The sequence below is a fragment of the Capra hircus genome, chromosome 23, assembly GCF_001704415.2.
Source record: "Capra hircus breed San Clemente chromosome 23, ASM170441v1, whole genome shotgun sequence".
NCBI lineage: Eukaryota > Metazoa > Chordata > Mammalia > Artiodactyla > Bovidae > Capra > Capra hircus.
The window spans coordinates 20635996-20654659 of record NC_030830.1 but is presented as its reverse complement, the minus strand read 5'-3'; the positions used below and the strand labels follow the sequence as shown (position 1 = coordinate 20654659).

General features: G+C 40.8%; 1 protein-coding gene across 1 annotated transcript; it reads right to left on the bottom strand.

The window, feature by feature from the left end:
- LOC102190683 (olfactory receptor 12D2-like) lies at positions 16754–17821 on the bottom strand. The gene is made up of 2 exons (XM_018038649.1): positions 17787–17821; positions 16754–17681 (listed from the first exon to the last, which is right to left on the bottom strand). The coding sequence occupies exons 1-2, from the start codon at positions 17819–17821 to the stop codon at positions 16754–16756; spliced, it is 963 nt and encodes a 320-aa protein (XP_017894138.1).

The window sequence follows — 18664 nt, the reverse complement described above, 5'->3', positions numbered from 1 at the left end:
TTGGGGGGGCTCTAAAATCACTGCAGATGGTGATTGCAGCCATGAAATTAAAAGACACCTACTCCTTGGAAGAAAAGTTATGACCAACCTAGATAGCATATTGAAAAGCAGAGACACTACTTTGCCAACAAAGGTCCGTATAGTCAAGGCTATGGTTTTTCCAGTGGTCATGTATGGAAGTGAGAGTTGGACTGTGAAGAAAGCTGAGTGCCGAAGAATTGATGCTTTTGAACTGTGGTGCTGGAGAAGACTCTTGAGAGTCCCTTGGACTGCAAGGAGATCCAACCAGTCCATTCTGAAGGAGATCAGCCCTGGGATTTCTTTGGGGGGAATGATGCTGAAGCTGAAACTCCAGTACTTTGGCCCCCTCATGTGAAGAGTTGACTCGTTGGAAAAGACTCTGATGCTGGGAGGGATTGGGGGCAGGAGGAGAAGGGGACGACAGAGGATGAGATGGCTGGATGGCATCACAGACTCAATGGACGTGAGTCTGAGTGAACTCCGGGAGTTGATGACTTACAGGGAGGCCTGGCGTGCTGCGATTCATGGGGTCACAAAGAGTCGGACATGACTGAGTGACTGAAATGAACTGAACTGAACTGAACTGACCTCACATTTCTCTCTGGGAGAATGAGGCTTGTCTCTCCAATGTGTATATTCACTTCTTCGTATATCCTTTTGGTAAAAATAATTTATCTGATTCATTGAAGGATTACCTGTATGTGATCTAACATCTATCAAAGTTTTCTAATTACAGTTATGAATGCCATGTACTTTATGTATCTTTCTACTGCAATTTATTTTTCTTGCTTTGCCGAAACTCATTACATATTCATCACATTAGTAATTTCTTGTTTTAGGATATGCTATGAATAGAATACAAATCAATAAGACTTATTGTATACTCATTGTGTAAATGATTGTTCTGAGTCCATATATTTGTATTTCTGTCCTTCATTGACAATCTCCACATCTTTTCTTTTTTTTTTCCCTACATCTTTAAAGTGATGCCAAAATTGCTAGAGGGCTTCCTGCAGGAGGTATTTATTTCTATGACTGGTTGCTTGATCCAGTTCTTTATCTTTGACTCTCCCAGGATAGCTGGATGCTTCTGGGTGGTTGTCAAAGGATATAATCGCTACTAGTAATTATTACCCTCTCTGCCACTCCCAGATGGTACTTGGAGCTGGTGGACATAGCCTGTCTATCTGGCTTAATGGTGGATGGATTGGTTGTGGCCTTGATGGGGCCAGTTGAAGTTTTGTGGCCCAACCAAAATAGCTGCTTTTGCTGTGACTCCATCCTTTGAAAAGCCTGACCTGCTTATCATTCAATATTTCCATTTGATAGAATGTGAAGGACCAGAGAGCTCTTCAAGAAAATTAGAGGTACCAAGGGAACATTTCATGCAAGATGGGCACAATAAAGGACAGAAATAGTAGGGATCTAACAGAAGCAGAAGATACTAGAAGAGGTGGCAAGAATACACAGAACTATAAAAAAAAAATCTTCACAACCCAGATAATCATGATGGTGTTATCACTCACCTAGAATCAGACATCCTGGAATGTGAAGTTAAGTGGGCCTTAGGAAGCATCACTACAAACAAAGCTAGGGGAGGTGATGGAATTCCAGTTGAGTTATTTCAAATCCTAAAAGATGATGCTGTGAAAATGCTGCACTCAATATGCCAGCAAATTTGAAAACTCAGCAGTGGCCACAAGACTGGAAAAGGTCAGTTTTCATTCCAATCCCAAAGAAAGGCATTGCCAAAGAACGCTCAAACTACTGCAGAATTGCACTCATCCCACACACTAGTAAAGTAATACTCAAAATTCTTCAAGCCAGGCTTCAACAGTACCTGAACCATGAACTTCCAGATGGTCAAGCTGGTTTTAGAAAAGGCAGAAGAACCAGAGATCAAATTGCCAACATCCGCTGGATCATGGAAAAAGCAAGAGAGTTCCAGAAAAACATCTATTTCTGCTTTATTGACTATGCCAACGCCTTTGACTGTGTGAACCACAATAAACTGTGGAAAATTCTGAAAGAGATGGGAATACCAGACTACCTGACCTGCCTCTTGAGAAATCTGTATGCAGGTCAGGAAGCAACAGTTAGAACTGGACATGGAGCAACAGACTGGTTCCAAATAGGGAAAGGAGTATGTTAAGGCTGTATATTGTTACCCTGCTTATTTAACTTCTATGCAGAGTACATCATGAGAAATGCTGGACTGGATGAAACAGAAGCTGGAATCAAGATTGCCTGGAGAAATATCAATCATCTCAGATATGTAGATGACACCACCTTTATGGCAGAAAGTGAAGAAGAGCTAAAGAGCCTCTTGATGAAAGTGAAAGAGGAGAGTGAAAAAGTTGGCTTAAAGCTCAATATTCAGAAGACTAAGATCATGGCATCTGGTCCCATCACTTCATGGCAAACAGATGGGGAAACAATGGAAACAGTGAGAGATTTAATTTTGGGGGGCTCCAAAATCACTGCAGATGGTGACTGCAGCCATGAAATTAAAAGATGCTTGCTCCTTGGAAGAAAAGTTATGACCAACTTAGATAGCATATTAAAAAGCAGAGAGATTACTCTGCCAACAAAGGTCCATCTAGTCAAAGCTATGGTTTTTCCAGTAGCCATGTATGGATGTGAGAAGTGGACTATAAAGAAAGCTGAGTGCTGAAGAATTGATGCTTATAAACTGTGATGTTGGAGAAGAATCTTGAGAGCCCCTTGTACTGCACGGAAATACAATTAGTCCATCCTAAAGCAAATCAGTCCTCAATATTCATTGGAAGGACTGATGCTGAAGCTGAAGCTCCAATACTTTGGCCACCTGATGCGAAGAACTGACTCATTGGAAAAGACACTGATGCTGGGAAAGATTGAAGGCAGGAGGAGAAGGGGTCGGCAGAGGATGAGATGGTTGGATGGCATCACTGACTCATGGATATGAGTTTGAGTAAACTCCGGGAGTTGGTGATGCACAGGGAGGCCTGGCATGTTGCAGTCCATGGGGTTGCAAAGAGTCTGACATGACCGAGCGACTGAACTGAACTGAAGTGAACTGACCTGCTCAGACTCTAGAGTGAGTGGTCTAGGTGGCAACATTGTTCATTAATTGTGTGGTCTCCTTCATTATTCCCTTTGAACTGATTCTGGAATTTTCTTTAAAGTATATTGGATTCATTTTGTTTTTGTTTTTGTTTTTTTTTTTTTGTACAAATGATCTGTTATAGTATTTAATTACCTCATATTTAAATGTGATATACTGCTACTTTTATTCAGTTTTAATTTAAATCTTTGGATAGAAAAAATTGTTGTAAGTTTTGTTCATTTTTAAAAAGTGAATTTATTTCTATTTTTAGTTGTATTTCATATCCTACCAACTTTTCTATATAATCATTATTGCTATAGCTGAATATTTGATTTTATATGTTGGTTTTGTATTAGGCACCATTACTGAAGCTTCAAATTAATTATAAATTTGCTTCTTATTTACATAGATTTTATTGTTGCTGTTTTAAATTAACAGACTTTCAGAGCACTTTTAGTTTCACAGAAGAATTGAGCAGAAAATTCATAGTTCTTACATAACCCCTCCTCGTTTCCCACACAGCCTCCTCACTACCAACATCTCTACCAGAGTAATACCTTTGTTACAATCAATGAATTAACACTGGCACATCATTGCTGATTAAGCCCATGTGGTGGTGGTGGTTTATACGTGAAGTCGTGTCTGACTCTTGTGACCCCATGGACTGTAGCCTGCCAGGCTCCTTTGTCCATAGAATTTCCCAGACAAGTACACTGTAGTGGGTTGCCATTTTCTTCTCTAGCCCACAGTTTACATTGTGTTTCATTTTTTGTGTTGTACATTCTATGAGTTTGGACAAATGTATAATGTCAGGTATCTACAGTTACAGTGTCACACAGAATAGTTTTCTTGCCCTAAAAATCCGGAGTTAGATCTCTTTATCTCTCCCTCCCCAGACTCCTGGCAACCACTGATTGTCTTCAGTTTTGCCTTTTCCAGAATGGCATGTACTTGGAATCTTCTTTCACTTATTAATATGCCTTTAAGATGCCTTCATGTGTTTTTGTGGCTTGATAGCTGTCCTTTTTTTTTTTTTTTTTTTCTTTTTACCTGTCCATTGTATGGATATGGCTTCCCAGGTGGCATAGTTAGTAAAGTATCTGCCTGCCAGTGCAAGAGAGGCAAGAAATGTGGATTCAGTCTCTGGGTTGGGACGATCTCCTGGAAGAGGAAATGGCAACCTGTTCCAGTATCCTTGCCTGGAAAACTCCAAGGACAGAGGAGCCTGGTGGGCTACGGTCCATGGAGTCACAAAGAGTTGGACACAGCTGAGACTGAGCATGCATGCATGTGTACGGATGCACCCGTATCTATTCACCTGTTGAAGGATATCTTGTTTACTTCTAAATTTCAGCAGTTATAAATAAAGCTGCTATGAACATCCATGCACAGGTTTTTGTGTGAACAGAAGTTTTCAACTCATTTTGGACAAATTTACAGTTTTTATAATGTCAGAAATAATATATTCTGCATTATTTAAGATTTTTGTCTCTTCCCTTCTCCTTCTTTTATTTCCTATTTATTTTATTATTTAATTACATTGGCTGAGATCTATTACAGTAGCAGGGATGCAATACTGGAAAACTTTTATTTTTCTTTCATATATTAAAAGGATATTTCTAAAGTTCTTCACTGCATGTGACTTTGGCTGCATTTTTTTTTCCTATGGCAGCTATTTAAATTCTTTATCTGTTGCTGCTGCTAAGTCACTTCAGTCGTGTCCGACTCTGTGCAACCCCATAGACAGCAGCCTACCACGCTCCCCCGTCCCTGGGATTCTCCAGGCAAGAACACTGGAGTGGGGTGCCATTTCCCTCTCCAATGCATGAAAGTAAAAAGTGAAAGTGAAGTTGCTCAGTCGTGTCAGCTCTTTGCGACCCCATGGACTGCAGCCTACCAGGCTCCTCCGTCCATAGGATTTTCCAGGCAACAGTACTGGACTGGGGTGCCATTGCCTTCTCCCTTTATCTGTTAGAGGACATTATATTTTAAGTCTGATTTCTGGAGAACTGTCATTTTCTTTTGTGATAATATGTTACAGTGGTCCATAATGGTGTTTGATGAGCTGTCCCTTTTAGTGCATTTGTAGTTGCAAACACCTTTCTTCTATAGGTGGGCTTCCCTGATAGCTCAGTTGGTAAAGAATCTGCCTGCAATGCAGGAGACCCCGGGTTGATTCCTGGGTGGGGAAGATCCTCTGGAGAAGGGATAGGCTACCCTCTCCAGTGTCCTTGGACTTCCTTTGTGGCTCAGCTGGTAAAGAATCCTCCTGCAAAGTGTGAGACCTGGGTTTGATCCCTGGGTTGGGAAGATCCCCTGGAGAAGGAAAAGGCTACCCATTTCAGTATTCTAACCTAGAAAATTCCATCGACTGTATAGTCCATGGGGGTCGCTAAGACTTGGACATGACTGCGCAGCTTTAAAGATTCTGATACAACTGTGCAACTTTCACTTTCTTCTGTAGATAAGACTGTTTATTTTTTAACTTGATTCTGAAGATTCAGCAAGTTAGAGATTATAGGTCTTTCTTTTGGTTCCTTGTTGGTGCCACTACTACATACACGACTGTGCAACTTTCACTTTCTTCTGTAGGTAAAACTTTTTATTTTTTAATTTGATTCTGAGGACTCAAAAGTTAGAAAGGAGCGGTCCTATCTTCGGTTCCTACTGGTGCATAAGCTTTTGCACTGCTGCATAAGTTTTTGGTTTCTCTTACCTGGGCTACCTCTGGTTACATTTGAGAACTGGCACTTTGCGCCCTCCAGCACCTCTGTCCAGGTGTCATCCAGTACCCCTCTTGTCACTGCTTGTGCCTCCAGAGTTGTTAGTGCCTTGCCCAGCTGGTGTCACTGGCATTGCCACCTAGGGCACTGGGATGGCCGGCACCTCCACTGCACCCAGGGCCTCCTGTGTGGCAGGCTCCAGCCACCACAGGAAAAGGGTGGAGGTGGCTGGAGAGCCAGGGTTGGGAGGGTCCCCATATTGCCTGGGGTTGTTGGGTTCATGGGCATTGCTGCTGTGGGTGGAAGCTGCCTGGAGTTGCAGTGTCTCCGCAACTAGTGGGATGGGGTCCCAGGCCTCACTGTCTCTGCCACTTGGTTGCCTGTGGCCATGGGGACTGCTGAGGCTCGGAGGCTGGAGTCATGTGCTGCCTCCCCTGAAGAGACTCTGTTTTCTGGGACCGTAGGTTAGCTGCTGTCCCTGGAGGTTGGGAATTATAATCCCCACCCCTCCTCTGCTCCTGGTTGTGCCTTTTCTATATGTTCTAGTCCAAACATTTATATGTACAGATACGTGGAATTCTCTGGCATCGTGGGGCGTTGGGCAGAGGCAACTTTGTTGAGTTATGGACGTTTTACTGGTTTTACATGGAAGGGGAGCAGCAAAGGGAGCCATACAGCCGTGATGCTGACATCACCCTGAGCCCATATATCTTGCTGAGGAGACTACCAGGAAGAACTGTGAAAGTTCCAAGCAATTTCTTTTAGTTGACTATTATAAAATACATAAGGAATGAGATGAGCTAAAAACCAAACCATTCAGCTTTCAAGCAGAATTTAGAGGAAAATTAAAGAAGCCAGGGCAGGTCAGACTCAAAAGTTTAACTGTATGTAAGTCATAGATACTCTACATGGTAGAAGATTATCAAAGTAAAAATGATGTCGAGGCAAAGATCAAATTCTAAGGTGCTGGGAGTAAAATGTGGCCTTTAGTTAGAGATCTCAAGGATGTGGCTGTAAGATCCTCTATTGGGACCTCAGTAAAATAAAGAGGAAACCTAGATTAGATTCTAAAAGACTTAAGGTCAGGTCTCCTAGACTCTCTATGCCACATACGGAAACCTCTAAGAATCTTAAGGACATGACTTATAGACTCTTTCAACCAGGCAAAAATGTTCCTAGAAATCTTAACAATATTGTTCCAAAGTACCCTGACCCTCAGCCCAACTCAGCGAAAAGCTTGTATCAAAGAGCTTTGTGAATACGGCATTTGTCTAATTGAGTATATCTTAATAATAATTGTAAGGCCCTAAAATATTTTTAAAAAGAATTTCATTGGCATCATCATTTTCAATTTCATCATATTGGGCTTTAGGGGCAAATTTAGAAAAATGCCCCCTCTTGGAGTTTACTACTGCTATGTTGCTGTTAAAGTGAAGTCACTCAGTCGTGCCCGACTCTTTTCGACCCCATGGACAGTAGCCTGCCCCAAGCTCCTCCATCCATGGGATTTTCTAGGCAAGAGTACTGGAGTGGGTTGCCATTTCCTTCTCCAGGAATCTTCCCGACCCAGGGATCGAACCCAGGTCTTCTGCATTGTAGACAGACGCTTTACCATCTGAGCCACCAGGGAAGTCCTGTTGCTGTTATGTGCCTCCCATTTTTTCCCTTTTACAGTAAAAGTTTTCTGTTTTGGTCATTCTATGTCTATTGTATCATTATCTGTTGAGTTTGTGATGGGCAGATAATTTGACTCTTTTTAAAATTTTATTTTATAAACAACTAGAATTTATTTCCCACAGTTCTGAAGACTGGGAAGTCCAAGATCAAGGTGCTGGCAGATTTGGTGTCTTTATTCTAAGTTCTTCAGACTACAAGAAATCATACTTGAAGGATCTACACAAGAAGCCCCATTTGTACCTTGATTTGATGAAAAGACCTGGACTTTGAACTGATGTTGTAATGTTACACATTTTAGAACTAGGAGAGGGAGTAAGTGTACTTTGTACCTGAGGACTATGAAAGCTATTTGTAGTTATGAAGAGGAAAAGTTAAAATTTACATAACTTTCTTCTCCTTCTGCCTCTGTAACCCAGCTTGCTCCTTGCAAAGTCTATATCACATAGGTCTCAAAAAGTGGGGACTCACAATACTAGGAACAGGAGTTTATCTCACTTACCCTTGTCCTGCTCTTTGCAATCGCCATAGCCCCTGTAAACCTGCAAACCCGCAAACCCGCTTAATCATGCTTGTCTGTGTATAAAAAACTCTGTAACCCCTTTGTTCAGGGCTCAGAGCTTGGAGTGTGTACTCCTCTGGGCCTGCTGGCATAATAAACCTGAGTTATCCAGCTCTCCGTGTGTGGTGCTTGATTTCTGGCTCCTACGTTTCTGGAGGCCCCAGCGAGATTCCAACCACGCTGGCCCCTGGCGCTGCCGGACTGGTGGCTCAGCTGGGCAGGAGCGAAGGAACCGCGAGAGGAATGAGAAGGAGCGCCACCTGATGGTATTTCGGGTTCTCTTTTGGACCGGTGTTCCGACTCTCCTGACGGCCGAGCCAAGCAGACTCGTTGGAGGGACGGACCAACTCACCAGGAACTGCCACAGGTTGAGGTAAGGCTCTGGGGTCGGTCCCCAGTCAGGACCTACCCCAACGGTTAGAAGAGGGGACTGATCACCTCCTTGGGTTCCCAGGAAGGGAACATCAGAGAGGGAGAACTGGGGACTCGGGAGAAGGGAGGCATTGTGATAGCCTCTGAATGATTGTGAGTGCAGGATTGCTAATTGAATGGAATGAGAATTTTTTGTGTGTGTGTGAAAATTGCAAAGCCAATTCTTTTTGTGTATGCAATTAAAAACAGCTAGCTTGCTGAAAGGCCTGCCTAGGGAAAAGCTTGAAGTTAACCCTTTGCACGTCCTCACGTCCACTTTGCCTGAGACCTCAGCCTTGGGCAAATTAGAACCTCAAGCAAAGGAAAAAAGGGGTCAAAGAGATATTTTAAATCTCAAACAGAAAACTGTAAGATTTCTGCCTGTCTGGATTTATGTATGTCTCAGTGTATCTCTTTCTCTTTTTTTTTTCTTCTGATAATATTGTTGAAGTTGCAAATGCATTCTAATTTACTTGGTCTAAAGAAAAGTAAGCACTTACAAATCAAACAATTCTAAATGCAAGAAAAATTAAATAAATTTCAGATTCATGTAAACTGGGAAATATTCAATATTAAATATCTAGTATTAATGTTTGTTTGCTAATCTAATAAGAAAGTAAGATGTATGTTTTTAATAAAGAAGATATAAAAAATACAATTATATTTTATAAAGGGAAAAGAAAGTAGGTCTGACTTACAGATGGCTGTTATACAACATGATTAAATGGTTTGTGGAAAGTGGACCCTAAAAATGTTTGTTCATGGATAGGACTAAGTTTAAACTAAAGTTAATTGTTTACCTAAATGAGTTTAAAGTAAGCTGGTGCAAAACTTGAATTTGGCCTTTCTCTCTGTTAAAAGGACATACTTTTTCCAGATGTTGAACTGTTTTTAATAGTAGATTTAAGTTTCTTTACCTCTTGATTGATTTGTTCTATATTTACCTTTAAAATCTTATGTTAACTTTGGCTAAGTGAAGAACTATTATTTCACAGCGACTTATATGATCCTACCTGACTGAGTGTTATAAACCCTTTTGATATTTATTGACAAAACTTCCTAAATAACTTGACTTCTAGCTAACTTTGGGATGCTTCAGAGGGCCCCTGAGACATCCCAAAGAGCTATTAAGCTACCTGGGTTCGTTGGACATGTTAAATTACATGGGAAGTACTGTTGAAGGGTTGATAAGTCTTTTCAGATTATGCTGTATGGTTGATGTTACTAATATAGATATCCTAAAATTGTGTAAAATTCAAATAGATCTGATATGCCCTGATAAAATATGGTCAATTATAATTCTAGTTAAAGTGTTGTGACCAGGTTTCTTTGTCAATTGCAATAGAATCAGATTTTAAATATGCCTTCCATGGTTTTACTCTCATGCCTTTAGAAAAATATTGCTAGTTCTTCAAGATTTATAGAAAATACTTTCTAAGATTAAGCAGATAAACAAATTTTGTTGTTAACAGTAAGCTGGTACCAGACTGGTCTTCTCTCTACTTAGAGAACAAAGTATTCTTAGAATGCAGTTTTTGATAACAGATTATGAATTTCTTTGCTTTTAAGTGATTTATATTTAAAAAAAATCTTTTTGTTATTTTGATAAAGTAAATAAACATTATTTAAGATTATGGTACATGTAGACAAAGCTCATTCTGCTTCAACAACAACAAAAAATAACCCCTCACAGCTAGACTTTTGCTATCATGGTGTCCTTAAAACATGGCAATAGTCTTTTCCTAAATAAGGAAATTAAAAATGGATAAAGAACAGCTGAAAATCAAAGAGCCAGGGCTATGGGAAATCCAAAATGGCCACTTGACTTTTCCCAGCTCCCTGACAGACCTCATTTTTCTTTGATGGGTTAAAGACTTACCTGGCTACAATGTTAATGCCCTTATAATGAGTTCTCCAAAAAAAGAAAAAATTATGTTTTACTGAATATTAAGTTCTAATTTTATTAATTAAAGTCTGTGCTTACTAAGACTCACTTCTGAGATAGTTCCTTGTTATGTTATATTGCTAAAAGTTTTAACTGAGTTATTAAAAAGGACACTCTAAGATTGTTTCTAAAGCTTATCTCAGTACCCAGTCTTTGGGTAAAGGTCAGATGCTCCATGACGTACAACCAGGAGATGAACACTTGGATATAATCATTTAATTGAGTCAGATGACCTTGGGTATACCGTGTTATACCCAATGAAAGTTCTTGACTTAAATTTTTGCTTGTGACCTTACTAATAACTGCTAGCCATATTATTTTCTGTGTAGCTTGCTTCAGAAGATTATTTCTTACATTACCAAATGTGTGACTGAGCCTGTGATAAAATGCTGATATGCAGTTCCATATGAGATCAATAATTATAATAATGTAATTTTAGATATGGGAAGAAGCAACAAGAGGAAATATTTTCCTGAGCCAAGAGGCTAGTAAGACAAGTATGGTCCAGAGAATTTGCTACTTACAAGGCCTGGTCTAGTGACAACACATTGAGTGGCTTGTCAATAGAATCTTTGTTAGACCTGGGAATGAGCCTTTCTAGCACCAAGGGACACAATGGTCATGAAATAGCGCCAAAACATGGTCAAATATGTGGCTATGAAGGGGCCCTGCTGACTGGAAGTTGGCCCTTGGCAGCTGCCTCTACAAAGATTAAAATTATGACCACTACAAGATGCTGACCTTCAATATCCCCTTGAAAGGAGTTCAAGGTGGAGATAAAAAATAAGGCACTCTGTGCTCTGGGAAAAACCCTGAAAACAGGCTTTCAGATAGTCAGATGTTTTCAGGTAAAGATTTTCATGAGTCCAAATTCTTGCATCTTCTGATACTTAGAGAAGCACTACTGTCACAAACCAATGTCTGGACCTGGTTTTCCTGGCTAGCCCCACAACAGCTTTCCTACTTCTATTAATCTTTGGGCCATATATCTATAACTTTTCTGTTAAGTTTTTTCTCCAAGTAGTAGTACAACAAGAATATCCCCCGGCCAACACCCAGACAGTGCTGGAACAAGCTGCCTTATCCTTCTGTGGACTCTCCTCTCCCTCTGTAAATACACCCCAAGGGCCTCAGACTATTCTCCCTTTGAGATTTTATACAGGAGACCACCCCCAGTAATAGAAAAGCTCAAGGGAGACCACCAATAACTAGCTGACCTGGAGATGTCCTGACACCTCCAGGCCCTGGAAAAGTCTTCCACCATATCACCCGAGAAACCTTAGAAAGGACACCCATTTCCTTGGACAATTGGGTTCATCCCTATCAGCCAGGAGATGACATATGGGTTAAAGATTGAAAAAGGAACCAGTTCAGCCAGTTTGGACAAGCCCTCACATGGTCGCCCTGGCAACCCCTACTGCTGTTAAAGTTATAGGTATCATCCCTTGGATCCACCACACCAGAGAAGCTTCCTGTGGTGAGGACACCTGGAAAGCTGTTCGGGACCCCAAAAACCTCCTTAAGGTCCAGTTCCAAAGACAACAGCCCTCACCCATGAAGGACACTGAGCCCTGCTCTAGTCACTCTGAAAGCTGACTAGTCAATGCATGGCAGAAGCTTGAGGATTCTTCAGCCTTACTCCAGCCACACTCCAGCAGCTGGCTGGTCAATGCATGGCGGAAGCTTGAGGATCCGCCTATCAAGATATCAATGGATTTTTATTGTCAGCACTGGCCTCTATCCTTAATCGGTATTATTGCTGTGGTCTTTATTACAAGACCAACTAGACTCCCTGGCTGAGGTGGTTTTACAGAATAGTAGAGGGCTAGACCTACTGACAGCTGAAAAGAGAGGACTCTGCCTCTTCTTAAATGAAATGAAGAATGCTGCTTTTATGTAAACCAATCAGAAATAGTCAAGGATATGGCACAACAGCTAAGGGAACAAATCATATAAGGAGAGAGAAACTAGCTAATTCCTGGGGTAATTAGAACAATATCTGGAACTGGGCATTGCGGCTTCTCCCTTTAACAGGTCTTCTTTTCATGCTCTTTGCAGTGCTCTTGTTTGGCCCTTGTATTCTCAATGTAATTGTCAGTAATTGCCTCTCGGATTGAATCCATAAAGTTACAAATGGTAATAGCTCAATATAGCCCCCTAAATGATGGGGAGCTCTGAATGTCCTACCAAAACATGAGATGATGCTTTCCACGAGTGACAGAAGCATCAAGAGGGGGGAATGAAGAGGAAAAGTTAAAATTTTACATAGCCTCCTGCTCCTTCTGCCTCTGTAACCCAGCTTGCTTCTTGCAAAGTTTCGTCACATAGGTCTCAGAAAGTGGGGACTCACAATACTAGAACAGAGTTTATCTCACTCACTCTTGTCCTGCTCTTTGCAATCGCTTTAGCCCCTGCAAACCCACAAACCCACTTAATCATGCCTATCATGTCTAAAAAACTCTGTAACTGCTTTGTTTGGGGCTCAGAGCTTGGAGAGTTAACTCCTCTGGTCCCACTGGTGAAATAAACCTGAGTTCTCCAACTCTCCAATTGTGGTACTTGTTTTCTCGAGTACTGGTTTCTACAACAGTTAGAGATGGGACTGATAGCCACAATTCTTTGACACTCTTTCCCTTGAGAGGTAGGATTTATTTCCTCTCTTTATGAATAAAAACGAGGTTGGTCTGTGACTTCTTAAACTAATAGAATATGATGGAAGTGGTGTTAATTCTGGTTATGGGTTTTTCTTTCAATGACTAACAGCTTTTGCTTTAGTCTGTTGGCCCCCTGTGTCCCTGCATTATGCCTGCTGAGGAAGCACAGGGTAATTACAAGGAGAAGGTGGAAGAAGAGAGAAAAAAAGGGAAGATTTTATCAGTTTGCAGCTATTCCATGTCCAGCTGTTACAAGGAGAAACTGGAGAGAGAAACACAGCAAAAAATTTTATTGGGTCCTAGTTATTCCATGTCCAATTGTTCAAGTTAACTTAACCGAGAGGCCCCAGACTTGCTTTAGCAGAGTCAACTCTTGCTGTTTTCTAGCCCATGGAATAATGCAATTTAATGAAACAAGTGGTTTTAAACCAGTAAATTTTGGAGTACTATTGTGTTATCAGTCAGTTCAGTTGCTAGGTCATGTCTGAATCTTTGCGATCCCATGGACTGCAACATGCCAGGCTTCCCAGTCCATCACCAACTCCCAGAGCCTACTCAAGCTCATGTCCATTGAGTCAGTGATGTCATCCAACCATCTCATTCTCTGTTGGCCCCTTCTTCTCCTGCCTTCAGTCTTTCCCAGCATCAGGGTCTTTTCCAATGAATTAGTTCTTCGCATCAGTTGGCTGAAGTATTGGAGCTTCAGCTTTAGCATCAGTCCTTCCAGTAAACACCCAGGACTGATCTCCTTTAGGATGGACTGGTTGGATCTCCTTGCAGTCCAAGGGACTCTCAAGAGTCTTCTCCAACACCACAGTTCAAAAGCATCAATTCTTTGGCGCTCAGCTTTCTTTACAATCCAACTCTCACATCCATACATAACTACTGGAAAAACCATAGTGTTGACTAGACAGACCTTTGTTGGCGGAGTAATGTCTCTGCTTTTTTAATATGCTATCTAAGTTGGTCATAGCTGATCTTCCAAGGAGCAAAGGTCTTTTAATTTCATGGGTGCAGTCACCATCTGCAGTGATTTTGGAGCCCTCCCCTCAAATAAAGTCTCACTGTTTCCATTGTTTCCCCATCTATTTGCTATGCAGTGGGGGGACTAGATGCCATGATCTTAGTTTTTTGAATGTTGAGTTTTGAGCCAGCTTTTTCACTCTCTTCTTTCACTTTCTTCAAGAGGCTCTTTAGTTCCTCTTGTTTTATGCAGCAGTATAAAATCAGAGCTCTATTGTTCTTCTGTAACGTCCATTCAGACTGGATTATAGAACAAATTACAGCTGACCAAAAGCTAGTCTGAGATAGTTCAAGTTGGAATATACCTTATCCACAAATGCCTTCTCTCATCTATAGACCTGCATTGGTGGGTTAAAGAAGACTGAGCAGGAAGATAGAAGTAGTACAAGCACAAAATCAGAACCAAGTTATTTGCGTATGCAAAAGTAAAAGCAGGAGCTTTGAATGGTCAATCCAACAGTTCAAAATAACTTTCATAGTCTTGCCTATGTGTATATCTATGCTCAGTCACTTCAGTTGTGTATGACTCTTTGCAACTCCATGGACTGTAGGCCATCAAGCTCCTCTGTCCATGGGATTTTCCAGGTGGCAATACTGGAGTGGGTTGCCGTGCCCTCCTCCGGGGGCATCTTCCTGACCCAGGAATTGAACCTACGTTTCTGGCATCTCCTGCATTGATGGCAGGGTGTTTGCCCACTGAACCACCTGGGAAGCCCCATGTGTGTATCTGAATAGTTATAAATGCTGATACTCTGTCAGTGGGCTAACAGCCACTTCTAGATACTGAGACACCAAGGAACATACTGCGTCTTTACTATTAGCTGCAGAAACATCTCAGAAATTATGGCCTCATTGTTTTTACTTAGTATAAAGTTGTTGCCAAGTAAGGGGAAGAAGGAGGAGGAATGGAAACCTATTCTAGTATTCTTGCCTGGAGAATTCCAGGGAGAGAGGAGCCTGGCAGGCTACAGTCCATGAAGTAGCAGAGTTGTGACTGAACATGAGTACAAGGGAAAGAAAACTAATTTTGTTTATTCTTACTATTTATTCTGTATTACATCATATTACAGTGCATTACAGTTTGTTGAAATAGAGTAGGAAAACAAAACAAAAAAGGGGGGAAATTCTATAAATCAACATTTTCCATGACCAGAAGTTGAGTGAAAAAATAATCCACAAATAAGGAAAAGATATTCTTGAGATGCTTTTTCAACCTGCCTCCATTTTAAATAACATTTCACAGTAATCATTGACAGTTTGGCCAATGACTTCCAAAAATCTCTGAAAATAGCATTTCCCAAACTCCTTAGATGAACCATTGTTTGTCTTCTGTTAATTCATGATTCAGTTCAGTTCAGTCGCTCTGTTGTATCCAACTCTTTGCAAACCCATGGACTGCAGCATGCCAGGCCTCCCTGTCCATCACCAACTCCCGGAGTTTACCCAAACTCATGTCCATTGAGTCGGTGATGCCATCCTCTGTCATCCCTTTCTCCTCCTACCTTCGATCTTTCCCAGCATCAGGGTCTTTTCAAATAAGTCAGCTCTTGGCATCAGGTGGCCAAAGTATTGGAATTTCAGCTTCATTGTAATTCATGATTACAATGTCATTTTCTTTAATTACTATTTTGCTTCTTTGCTTGGATAAAAAGAAATCATGACTACCTCTTAAAAATTCCCCTTCAATCATGTGAATTAACATTTACTTTTCTGAGTAATTATGCCCCTAAATTAAAATCTTCAAAATCTGAAAGTGTCATAATTTTACTTCTCACATTAAAAAGTGTTAATATGGAGGGATCATACATTTAGGCTTAAAAACAATCTATTTACATGCTACATGGGCAATAGAAGCATATTTCTATAACTAAATTCAGAGAAGAGCTTATTACAATATATAACAAATCAATTTTATCAACTAATATCTCAAAAACAAATTCAGCATTAGACTTCCATGGCTAGGATTCCATTTGCTAAAATTTCCTTTCTATTACCTAAGAATGTATTGTTGAGTCCTAGACTAGACTTTCCTAGTTATTTTTCCTTTATACTATTCCCTCCATTATATACATATATCAGTTCAGTTCAATCACTCAGCAATATCCAACTCTTTGTGACCCCATGGACTGCAACATGCCAGGCTTCCCTGTCCATCACCAACTCCCAAAGCTTGCTCAAACTCATGTCCATCGAGTCAGTGATGCCATCCAACCATCTCATTCTCTGTCGTCCCCTTCTTTTCCTGCCTTCAATCTTTCCCAGCATCAAGGTCTTTTCCAATAAGTCAGTTCTTTGCATCAAGTGGCCATAGTATTGGAGTTTCAGCTTCAGCATTGGTCCTTACAATAAATATTCAATGAATATTCCTTTAGGATTGACTAGTTTGATCTCCTTGCAGTCCAAGGGGCCTCCAAGAGTCTTCTCCAACACCACAGTTCAAAAGCATCAATTCTTCAGGACTCAGCTTTCTTTATGGTCCAGCTCTCACATCCATTCATGACTACTGGAAAAACCATAGCTTTGACTAGACAAACCTTTGTTGGCAAAGTAATATATATGGCAAGCAATTTTGAGTAGCAGTATTATTTCACATCTGAACTGTCTCATTGTTTGTTTATTTATACCTCTAAGAATTCTATAGACTTCCTCAAGTCAGGGCCTCCTTCTGATCACCCTCTTCAAGGCCCCCTCTACTTCCTTGTTCCTCAAGGTATAAATCAGTGGGTTTAGTACAGGAGAGACCACACTGTACATAATGGCAACAGTCCGGTCCTGGTCCATGGAGCTGCCCGAGGCAGGACGGATGTAAATGAAAAAAACAGGGCCAAATAAAAGAACAACTACCATGAAGTGGGAGGCACAAGTAGACAGTGCTTTACGAAGCATTCTGCAAGAATGAGTCTTGAGGAAAAGATAGATAATAATGTAGAAATAGGAGAGAAGGGTTATAAAGAATGAGCCCATGGCAATGGTCTCTGTGACAGTATGAAGTAGCCACTCATTGAGCTCAGTGTTCCCACAGGCCAGCTTGAGCAATGGCTTAACATCACAGAAGAAGTGATGGATGTGGTTGGAACCATAGAAGTTTAAACGAGAGGTCATTACTGAGTGCAACAAGGCATGGAAAAACCCAATGATCCAGACAGTGACAGCCATCTGGGTACAGACCTGATGATTCATGATAACAGTGTAACGAAGCGGCTTGCAGATAGCTACATAGCGATCAAGGGCCATCACAGCCAACAACATGACCTCTGTGCTGCCCAGGAAGTGGAAGAAATGAAGCTGGCTTATGCATCCCAAGAAAGAAATTGCTTTGTGTGTTGAGAGAAAGTTCTCCAGCATCTTTGGCAGAGTCACCGTGGAGTAGCAGATATCTAGACATGACAGGTTTCCCAGGAAAAAATACATAGGAGAATGAAGTCTTGGATCAGAGATGACAACTATCAGGATGGCTCCATTTCCAGCCAAACTGAGAAAGTAAATTATAAGAGTAATAACAAAGAGAAAAGACTGAAGTTCCTGGATGTCTGTTATTCCCAAGAGAAGGAATTCAGTGATTGAAGTTTGTTCAGCATCACTTTAAAAACAGACAAGATAATAGAGGAAGACAGTCTTTAATGAGAACCAGTTCTTCCAGTCCAGGATTTCTTGCTGAGACAAACGCTTTAAGGAATAGTGTTACTGTTCTATACAATCCAAAATCAGAGGCGGTGCCATATTTGGACTATTAGATTATTAAATATTAAAGCCACTTATCACTCATGGTCTATAAGTCAAACATTTATTTTCTTTACAAGCTTTGTCATTAGTGTTTTTTTTTTCTCCCAGTAATTCAGAGTACACTGCAGCCTGCTATGTTCTCTGGTTGTGAACTTCTACATTCTTGTACAACTTTTCTTTTATCTCCCTAAGTTAACTCTAATAGAAGCAACTTTTTAAGTATTCCACCACACTGCTGTCTCTATACCTAATAAGCTATCATAAGTATTTTAAATTTAAAACAATTGACAGGGATGAAAACATTACAACTGCAAATTCTCTTTTAAAAAACTAAAATGCTTTTTCAAATAATAGTAATAACTTTTCCTCTTCTTAGAATGTTAGTGGAGCTAGTGGTGTCCTTATACTGATCTCTTTCTGACTCTCACATTTGGAAAAGTCATAAAACCTTACTGGGGTAAGAAATGCACTGTGCTGTACTTAGTCCCTCAGTCGTGTCAGACTCTTTGTGACCCCATGGACTGTAGCCTGCCACGCTCCTGTGTCCATGTGGATTCTCCAGGCAAGAATACTGGAGGGGGTTGCCATGCCTCCCTCCAAGGGATCTTCCCAACCCAGGAATTGAACCGAGGACTTCTGCATTGCAGGCAGATTCTTCACCAGCTGAGTACCAGGGAAATCCCAACTAAGAAATAAGACCACATTAATCAGACGTTAGCCAGAGGTATATCTGAAATTTTACTACTGCTTTATGTGATGGTGAGCTTAGTTTTTTCCTACAATCTGAGAAAATATAAATTTATATAAAAATATAAATTTATATGTAAATATAAATTTTCT

Excerpts from the sequence above, each read along its gene's own strand:
- LOC102190683 (XM_018038649.1), bottom strand. The coding sequence starts at position 17,821 with ATGGCACCGCCTCTGATTTTGGATTGTATAGAACA. Across the intron at positions 17,682-17,786 it reads ATTTTGGATTGTATAGAACA|TGATGCTGAACAAACTTCAA; the intron begins GTAACACTATTC and ends CTGTTTTTAAAG.